The sequence below is a fragment of the Felis catus genome, chromosome C1, assembly GCF_018350175.1.
Source record: "Felis catus isolate Fca126 chromosome C1, F.catus_Fca126_mat1.0, whole genome shotgun sequence".
In the NCBI taxonomy this organism is placed as follows: domain Eukaryota; kingdom Metazoa; phylum Chordata; class Mammalia; order Carnivora; family Felidae; genus Felis; species Felis catus.
Genome location: NC_058375.1, coordinates 99113224 through 99123513, shown reverse-complemented (window position 1 = coordinate 99123513; position 10290 = coordinate 99113224). Strand labels below are relative to the sequence as shown.

General features: G+C 45.6%; 1 protein-coding gene across 3 annotated transcripts in view; it reads right to left on the bottom strand.

The window, feature by feature from the left end:
• Nucleotides 1-3085: 3085 nt before the first annotated feature.
• The window catches only part of SLC22A15 (solute carrier family 22 member 15), an 82943-nt gene continuing 75738 nt past the window's right edge, over nt 3086-10290 (bottom strand). The window contains exons 10-12 of one of the 3 annotated variants that reach the window (XR_002744682.2): nt 8211-8287; nt 4804-4992; nt 3086-4411 (exon numbers count right to left, since the gene is read on the bottom strand). Coding sequence is in view for 2 of the 3 variants with exons in the window: in XM_023259027.2 (XP_023114795.1) it covers nt 4322-4411; nt 4804-4992; nt 8215-8287 (352 nt within the window). In the remaining variant the exon portion in view is untranslated. Of the gene's footprint in view, nt 4412-4803; nt 4993-8210; nt 8288-10290 lie in introns of those variants that run through there. The other 2 variants (XM_023259027.2, XM_023259028.2) reach the window with 2 other exon arrangements.

Sequence of the window (10290 nt, the reverse complement as noted above, 5' to 3'; positions counted from 1 at the left end):
AGGGGTTGTGGGAGGGGGGATGGTTAAACAGGGAATGGGCACTAAGGAATCTACTCCTGAAATCATTGTTGCACTATATGCTAACTAACTTGGATGTAAACTTAAAAAATTAAATTAAAATACCAAAAAAAAATGCTACCAAATAAAAGGTTGAAGGTAAAAAAAATATTTTAAACAGATAAATAAGGGATAAGAGAAAGAGAAAATAAGAATAAGAGGAAGAAAGAAAATATATATAAAAATAAAAAAAGAAAACATTTCTTATTGTGGGTCATGATCATGAAAGTTTGGAGGCCAAGGTCCTAGGAAGGTGTAGAGACACTGTGTGCTAATTCATCACGTCTTCTACAATATCCCTTAGTTTGCTAAGGAAGTTTCCTTTGATTCATCATCTGTCAATACCTTTTATTTTGAATAGGTGAATTTTGCCAAATAATATTTACATATATATTGAGGTAATCATTAAGTTCTTTCTCCTTTAATATGTGACACAGATGAATTTTCCAACACTGTATTATCTTTGCATTTTTCTCTCTAAAAATATTTTTATAGTTACCTGTTGTGCCCTAGCTATTGGGCCATGACTCTCTTGCTACAGCCCCTGCTGCATATACCACCCGTAATTTCCAGCAGATTCTGTATTTGCCCAGTTTGTCAAAGATGCTACTATACATCCTGAGTCATTCTCTAACAACAAAATAGACCTATGCTTTGTGATTCTTTATTAAATTAACAGGAAGCCTAAATACCTGCACTTTATTTTTAAAAAAATCCTTTATAGATACTGTTCTAATTTCAGAACCAATAATCTAATAAGAATTTATAACAGAGGACTAAGTCCTACTGGAGAGCTGTATTTTAATTCTGATATACTAGTGACAATCATTTCCATATTTTTGTTGAGAATATAAATCTACTAACAGTATCTTCATCAACTTGACCTCCACAAAAACACCTGCCCAGATTATATTCACGTAAGCAGTGCCCCAGACACGTTCATGTGCTTTTTTGTTGTATCGTATTTATTTGCTCCTTTAAAAAATTTTTTTAATGTTTATTTATTTTTGAGAGACAGAGAGACAGAGCACGAGTGGGGGAGGGGCAGAGAGAGAGGGAGACACAGAATCAGAAGCAGGCTCTGGGCTCTGAGCTGTCAGCACAGAGCCCAACGTAGGGCTCGAACCCATCAACCAGGAGATCATGACCTGAGCTGAAGTCAGACGCTTAACTGACTGAGCCACCCAGGAGCCCCTATTTGCTCATTTTTAAATACTAAAGAATGTCTATATTGCTCGAAAGCAGTCAAATGACAAATACTGCATTTTCAACGGGCAGTGGTTTTCACTCACCAAATCAGGAAACTACAGCACAGTATCTTTTAACATATCAGTGTGGTACCAAGGTTCCGAACCAGATGTTATAAGACCTTTGACCTTTAAGCATCTTACATTTCTCTAGCTGCTTGTGAGGAGAAAAGAAATTTAATTTTGAATGCAATAAAAACATTAAAAGGATGCTTTTTACAAATCACCTGCACAAACAAAATATGTTACCTGTAAATTAGCTTTCTGATCATTTAATCAATGCGAATACACACATGTGCAGTAAATACCAAAAGGAAACAAAATCTGATTTTATAAAAGGCAGTACAGTGAACACCCAGTAATTATTAAATTTCCCCAGAAGACCATCTAGAAAGAAATGACTACTTAATTAGCTGACACGAGCAGCTGATCACCTGCCCGGCCTGTTTAAGTAACATGTGTTCAAACTGTGTGTCCTCCTTCCGTTCTTCCACCCCATAGCTGGGAAAAGACGATACCCAGGGATGGGGCTAATAGAATCCTCCTCTATTTAGCCAGAGGCAGAGGGAACCCCAGTGCCAACCGAGAGATGGGTTCCCAACTGGTCTTCAGTTAGAACAAAGCCACCACACTGGTTGCCTCTGGGCGTTGGGCCTACGAGTGACAGATTTTTTTTTTTTTACCTTCTAGTTTCCAAATTTTCTATAACGAGATGTATTCCTCTTGTAATGCAAAGGCCGTGCTAACTGACCAAAGAGCACGTATATGCTAGATCGTTGTTTTATTTTTAACGCCTGACCATTAAAAAGAGCTTCTAAGTGTCCTTGTAAGTTCTTTCTCTCTTCCTCTCCTGGTGGTGGGCAGGGTCTCCATTTGCCAGAGAAAGACAAGCAGGATTCCACAGTTTGGGGGTTTGGGTCAGATTTGCCTGATGTGGGATTTATAAAAATGATACTGCAAAGAATTCCATGGTTTTCTTGATGGCTAGGAACAGTAACATTTATCACGTCCTCACTGGGTCTAGGGCCCGTATTCTTCTGGGCATGGCAGAGAGGAACAAACAGCAGTAAAGATGGCCCTTATTTATGAAGAACTTAAAACATGATCAAGGGCATAAAGGACAGAAAAATACCTGAACACAAAGGTGGAGGCTAATATAGTGCAAACCATGAGGTTAATGTGGAAGAGGACAGGGAAGTGTCAGAGCCAACTGGGGGGGGGGATGCCCCCAAGATTTCCAGAAGCAGTCACAATGACGTCTTCTCTTTACTTCCAATGCAATTCCCTTCTCTCCAAGAGCTAGTAGAAAGAGAAATTCTGAAGAAACAGAAATGCTCCTTGTTGGGAAAGTGACCAAAAGCAATGCTGTGCAAGCCTGTTGACTCCAGGTTAGTACCACTCCTATTTGAGAGAGCACTCAAGTTTCTAGGGAAACAGATTTTCAGCATATGATTTTAGAAAACTAAGTGCGACCGATTTATTTGAAAGTTGGTGGTACTTCGCAGAAAACCATTTCCTATGAAATTACTTGCTTTCCACTCTGACTAAACAGGCAGAGACTGATCTGGGACTAGAAGTGTTCAAGCTCTTAAATGTTACCCAAGTGCCTCGTTGCACAATGCCCAAAATAGAACACAAAATTGTGAAAGGTCACGTTCTTTTCTTCCTTGTAAAAAATGGCACCTTTTGGGTGACTCAGTCAGTTAAGCGTCCAACTTTGGCTCAGGTCACAATCTCACGGGTTTGTGGGTTCGAGCCCTGCATTGGGCTCTGTGCTGACAGCTCAGAGCCTGAAACTTGCTCCGATTCTGTGTCTCCCTGTCTCTCTGTCCTTTCCCTGCTCATGCTCTGTGTCTCAAAAATAAATGAACATAAAAAATTTTTTTAAAAAAGCACCTTTCCCCCCTAACATCCAAGTGCTCAACATGTCACTTTTTAAAAAAATTTTTAATGTTTATTCCTTTTTGAGAGAGAGAGAGAGAGAGAATGAGCGGGGGAGGGTCAGAGAGCGAGGGAGACACAGAATCTGAAGCAGGATCCAAGCTCAGAGCTGTTAGCACAGAGCCCGACATGGGGCTCGAACCCACGGACCAAGAGATTATGACCTGACCCAAAGTCGGATGCTTAACTGCCTGAGTCACCCAGGCGAACCTCAACATGTCATTTTTTAACTGCCCTCCATTTTTAAAAGCTTCCTCACTTACTGACACAGTTCTGAAGTTATTGCTGGTACTAGAATCTGAGATGGAAATTTTCCTGGAGGTGCACACAAGTCGTAACTGAAGAAATGACCCAAGTTGAGTGTCAAAGGGAGTGAACAAGCAGCTGCAGCCACGCCTTTGGCTCTGAGAGAATCCCTTCGATACAGTTGGCTTTTCCGAGTGGATTGTCTGTGGGACCAACGGCACAAGGAGTTCAAGCCAACCATTAGCCTGGGAACCAAGCTGAGGACCCAGGTCTCATCAGTTAGGGTAAAGCTGGAGGCCTCGGGGCACACACAGTCACCTCTCAGTGCTTTTCCTCTGGCACCAAAGTGAAATGCTAACGCCAATCTGCCTCAAGAGATTCCTGGTGAGTGAGGCACAAATGGTAAGGGGGAGGCGTCAGATACGGTATTCAGACGAGATGCGAAGGGTGGTTTCTCTCATCCCACTAGTGTGGTGAGAAGAAATTTTACATGTCTGCCTTTAGGTCAGGAGGAAAGATAAGCAACACGATCAGACTTCCAGAAACAAATTAGCTTTCCCCTCCGGCATGCGGATTTGAGCTACCTGGCCAGATGTCAAGGTTCTGAACTGAACGTGAATTCTGGACGACTGTTCCCCTGATATGGTGATGTTTCTCTCATGCAACGTCTTCTCCATCTTCCCTGGTGCCTGAAAACAAGGAGCCCATAAGGAGTACCTTCCACGTACGTTCAAGCCTGTATTTTGACAACTCTCTGAAGTTTCCCAGAAAAGCCTGCCTTGACCAGAGGCAAGGAGATCATCTGCTTGTGACGGAGGCTCGGGGGCTCTTCACTTAATCATCTGTGTTTCTTCATCAGCATCGAAAAACTCCTCCTCTTCCTCACTCTCACTCCCTAAAGTGTTCTCCTTGTCTGAAGACTGAAATAGGAATGGAGAGCAAGGACCAAATTATTATTTGCCATTCGACAGACAGATGCATTTTTATGACATCTATTTCCCCTAAGAATTGGCCCTAAAGTGTTCTAAGAAAGTAAATGAATCACGAGCCATCTTTATTTCTCTCAAAAAATCAACTGCTGGGGCGCCTGGGTGGCTCAGTCGGTTAAGCGTCCGACTTCAGCTCAGGTCGCGATCTCGCGGTCCGTGAGTTCGAGCCCCGCGTCGGGCTCTGGGCTGACGGCTCAGAGCCTGGAGCCTGCTTCCGATTCTGTGTCTCCCTCTCTCTCTGCCCCTCCCCCGTTCATGCTCTGTCTCTCTCTGTCTCAAAAATAAATAAACGGTAAAAAAAAAAAAACAAACTACCACCATACCTGTGGGGGATCCAAGGTCTGTAAAGATAACGCCTCCTCCCCCAGCCTCCGATATGAATACACCTGAAGGTCAGAAAATGTCTCTAGCAATGGGCTGTTAAGGGTTTCTGGCAATAATAAACTCAGGAGGCCCGAAGTCAGGCCGGTGGCTCCGAAGACAATGAAGGGTAAGGACCACTGCACATATTTCTGTGAGGGCAGAGAGTAGAACAAAAAACATACAAAAACTCAGTATTCGTTTCCCAGCACATGACATCAGTAGTCTTATGACCGAGGAGCTGCCACATTTACTACCCAACTCACGCCTGCTCACTAGAATGTACTGTCAGCCCCTTGTTCCCCAACGAGAGAGACCCTGGAAAATCACCGAGTGGTTGCTCGGCCACACAGAAGGGAGAGCGAGGACATAAAAAGGCAGCAGAGGTATGGGGATCAGAAGGAGTGGGGTGGGTACTGCTTTTGCTCCAGGTGACTCGCTTATAACACGGGGATCTCCACATACTTTTCACTTAGGAGACTCCCCAGATACTCGCGCCCGATGAACTTTGACCTTCTCAACCTTGGAATCGGCCAAACAATCCCACGTATGCTCGCTCATTCATTCGGCACCGTAACCAGGAAGACAGGGGTTAAGGGTGTAAACACCCCAAAAAGAAAAAGAGAAGCCTGAAGAACCTAGCACACCCGTGTGGTTTGGAAACTACCTGAACCGAACACGGTAATTCAAGCATTGCTTCAGAGATCCAAAAGACATTCTCGGGAATATTTACATAGTTTCTTTAAACACAAACAGGTTCGGGGCACCCAGGTGGCTCAGTCGGTTAAGCTTCCGACTTTGGCTCAGATCATGATCTCACGGTTTGTGAGTTCGAGCCCCGCGTCGGGCTCTGTGCTGGCAGCTCGGAGCCTGGAGCCTGCTTCGGGTTCTGTGTCTCCCTCTCTCTCTACCCCTCCCTCACGTGTGCTCTGTCTCTGTCTCTCAAAAATGAGTAAACGTTAAAAAAAAATTTTAGGCACACACAGGTTCAAAGATAACACAGAAAACTATCTTTGGGATGCTGCTCTGGGCCTTTCTGAGCTGATTAACATTCTTAAATTCCTGCACAAGAATGGTATTATCATCTTCTCATTTGGGCTTCCAAACTCTGTGGATGAGACCACTACTAGTTAGGATCTCCTCTCGGATTTAATAAGTTCCTGATTTTTCAGAAGTAAAGAGACGATGGAGATGATCGAGAAGAGGGCAGGGGGGAATGGAGGTGATGGGGAGCGGGGAGGGGAGAATCTCACCTCTGCCACCCACATGGAAACACACGTCCAACACTGTGGGTGTGTTGCGGAATCAAGGGAGACACAACACTTTGATCTCTTCTCCACTGAGCAGGGATCAGTAGAGACAGAGTGCTGGGTTTTCTAACGTTCTAGGAGGGCCATCCAAAGTCGGAGATCTTTAGAGACAAACACCTGATGTCAGACACATTTTGCAGAATGGAGCAAATCCGTATGAGAGGATGGTCTTGTAACGTAAAATTAAGCATGAAACACGGAAAGAGATACTCATGAGAAGGAAGTGAACTCAGAAAAAGAAAGAAAGGAAAGGCTTTTCCAAGACATCCTCCTGTACTAGTGAGACAGGGAAACCGAAGGGACCCTGGGAGAGAGAAAGCTGTTTCATGGCTTTGCTGCTTTACCTGTTTCTAGTCTTCCTAGGACCTGTACCCTCACCCCACTTTACACATGCCTTGTAATGTAAACAGCATATGTCCTTGTAAGGGACAAGGAGTTAATGATTTCTCTAGAACAGATAACATCTAAGGAAGGGGCAAGTGAGAATGACCAGGGGAAGCTATCGCACGCGTATTCCAGACCCCTGGGGTAGACAGTTCATGGCCAAGATCCCCTGGCTCCAAGGTGTAACACCTGGCCCCTCATCCTTGATCCAACCGGTTCCTGGCTGCCTGAGAGGACACGTACCCCCAGAGCCCCGTCCTCAAGAAAAACCCTGACCCTGAACAACGACGAGACTCTCTCCTTTCCTTTCTGAGGCTCTCGGACACTCACTCTGTGTGTACCTGCTCTCTCTGTATCTTCAGTAAATGCCGCTTTCACCTCCTGCTGGCTCGTGTTGGACTTCTATCCTGCGTGAAGGCAAGGGCCCTCTGGGCTGGTGCTGCGGGAACCCCGCTGGGTCCGTGGACCTGGCCCGCCAGCATTGCTAAGGAGTGCTGAGAAAAGTTGCCCGAGTGACAAACAGCTATCCGCACACCCAATCTAGTCAGCCTTTGCCGAGTCCTGGCTGGCAAGGCCACAGGTCAGACCAAGCACAGACATGCGTAGGGCTCCACGGATTCTGTCACAGAACCTGAACATGTCAAGTTCAGGAAGGATCTTCAGAACTGCCGTTTAGTCTATCTTTTGACCATGAACTTTAGAAAATGCTAGAAACTCCTTTTTTTTTATTATTTTTTTTAACGTTTTTATTTTATTTTTGGGACAGAGAGAAAGAGCATGAACGGGGGAGGGGCAGAGAGAGAGGGAAACACAGAATCGGAAACAGGTTCCAGGCTCTGAGCCATCAGCCCAGAGCCTGACGCGGGGCTCGAACTCCCGGACCGCGAGATCGTGACCTGGCTGAAGTCAGACGCTTTACCGACTGCGCCACCCAGGCGCCCCGTGCTAGAAACTCTTAATAGACACACTGCTAGGCATATTTCCTCTTCTAATTTTCTTTTTAAGAAATTTTTTCACGGTTATTTATTTTTGAGAGAGAGAGAGACAGAGTGCGAGTGGGGGAGGGGCTGGAAGAGAGGAAGACAGACTGTGAAGTGGGCTCCAGGCTCAGAGCTGTCAGCACAGAGCCCCACACAGGACTCGAACTCACGAACCGTGAGATCGTGACCTGAACCGAAGTCAGACGCTTAGCCGACTGAGCCCTCCAGGCGCCCCTAGTTTTCTTATTCTAAGTGGTGTGCCATCGGGCAAGTTAATCTGCTTCTGCTGCATTTCTCATCTTTATTAGAGGGTAACGATAATGCTGCCTCACACGGTGGCTGTGAATAGTACTTGAGACGATGTGTGCTGAAGTGCTCAGCACAGAGCCCAGTCCACAGCCGAAGCTTAAAAAATATTCGCTAAGTGACTAACCTACGAATGGAGATGGGAAGGGGCAAGCTGGCATTACCTAACCCTCCAGTAAATACAGAGAAGCAAACAGTCAGAGCCTCTGGTACGAGTCCATCTGCCCCAAGGGATCCGTCACCTAAAAGGGTCCTTAATCTAGAAGGTACAAGGTTCACACTTGGGTCAGGCTGATCATAAGTGGCAACTGCTCCTTACCCCTTTCTACTCAAAAGCATAAGCATTTCCAAAGCAGAGGATCGAGAAAAACAAAACTAGGAGGTACAAACCAACCAGTGAGGGGACGAAGGGAGCAATAATCCCACCAACTCGGGAGAACATAGAACAAGTTCCAAGCCCAACGTTCCTGAAAGGAATACAAAAAGGGGGGAAAGTCAGTAAGTTCTGGGTGGGGGGCAGAATTTAAAGATGCCATGGCTTAGTGGACCTATAATCATGAATCCCACAGTGGAGGAAGCACAGGCTCCTGTAGAGCAGTGCTCCCTACCGGAACATTCCAAGATGCTGGAAATGTTCTATAATTGTGCTGTCCAGTATGGAAGCTGCTAGATGCCTGCGGCTGTGAGCACTTGAAACGTGGCTAGTGAGAATGAGGAACTGGATTTTTTTTTTTTAATAGTTATTTATTTATTTATTTAAAAAAATTTTTTTTTCAACGTTTATTTATTTTTGGGACAGAGAGAGACAGAGCATGAACGGGGGAGGGGCAGAGAGAGAGGGAGACACAGAATCGGAAACAGGCTCCAGGTTCTGAGCCATCAGCCCAGAGCCTGACACGGGGCTCGAACTCACGGACCGCGAGATCGTGACCTGGCTGAAGTCGGACGCTCAACCGACTACGCCACCCAGGCGCCCCTTTAATGTTTATTTTTGAGAGAGAGAGACAGAGTGTGAGCAGGGATGGGGCAGACAGAGAGGGAAACACAGAATCTGAAGCAGGCTCCAGGCTCTGAGCTGTCAGCACGGAGCTTGATGTGGGGCTCACACTCATGAGCCATGAGATCATGACCTGAGCTGAAGTCGGACGCTTAACTGACTGGGCCACCCAGGCACCCCGAGGAACTGGATTTTTAATTTATTTCACTTTAACTGATTTAAATTTAAATAGCCACATGAGGCTAGTAACTACCATACTGGACAGTGCGGTTACTATAGAGAATAGTACAGAAATGACCATGTGAATATTTCTTGCCAAATGTTCTCATGGGTTTTGTGTCAAATGTTCTCATGGCTATGAATTAATGTAGCCATGGAGACCTAGGGCTTTATGATCTGAGAAGTTTGCCCATTTAGTTAAAGTCAACTAACTGGCGATTAAAGGGTCAGGCATATAAATAGGAACGAGGAACATTACGTTTGTGAGGAGTACGGACATGCAAACGGGGGTAGGGCATGGGAACGAGGGAACAGGCAAGGTGGCCATCCACCGCCCCCCCCACCCACCCATATCCGCTCTCCAGAGTGTCCCAGTTTGGACAAAATGATCATCCTAGTTTCATAGCCAGCAGGCAGAGAAAACAGGTCAGGGGAATAATTAGGAAATGACTAGTCAATCACATGCAGTCTGGGAAAAACTGGAGGAAAAGGGAGCTGATATTAATAGGCAGAAAGAACCAGGAAGTCTGATGGATGTGGGAAACACTTGGAACGCTCCTCAGAAGGACTGGGGACGGGCTGACCTAGGGAATACCCGCTGGGTTCACAGAGGCAATTCTGAGAAGAATAAGCTGGGTCCCTGCCCTTCAAATTTGGGTTTAATTTTTTGTTTTCAGACTCCTTTTAGAAGGGGAAACTTCAGATCGAATGTGTTGTTTTTCATATAAGCATGTCCTACTTGTTAGAGACCACACTTAACAATCAATACGTAAACCTCCTGTTCACTTATTACTATATGGAAATATCTTTTTTTAAGTTTATTTATTTTAAGAGAAAGAAGAACAGAGAGACAGAGAGAGAGAGGGTGCGAGCAAGGGAGGGGCAGAGAGAGAATCCCAAGCAGCTCTGCACTGTCAGCATGGAGCCCGACGTGGGGCTCAAACCCATGAACTGTGAGAGCATGACCGAGTGGGAATCAAGAGCCGGACGCTCAACCAACTGAGCCACCCAGGTGCCCCTGGAATTATCTTTTTACAGATGTGTATATTTTGTGTTAAAATGTAGGTTCTGAGAGAACACGGACCCCGTCCTCTTGTCCGTCTGTGCCTGGCAGAGGCTGGGTGACTGAATCAATCAAGTCCACTGAAATAAAAATGGCAACCGAGCCCCATTTGGGTGACGGGATGTGCTTTGCGTAGAGTACTTCCCTCACGATTTACACAAGGGAGTTCGGCCCAAAACACAGCTCCGCCT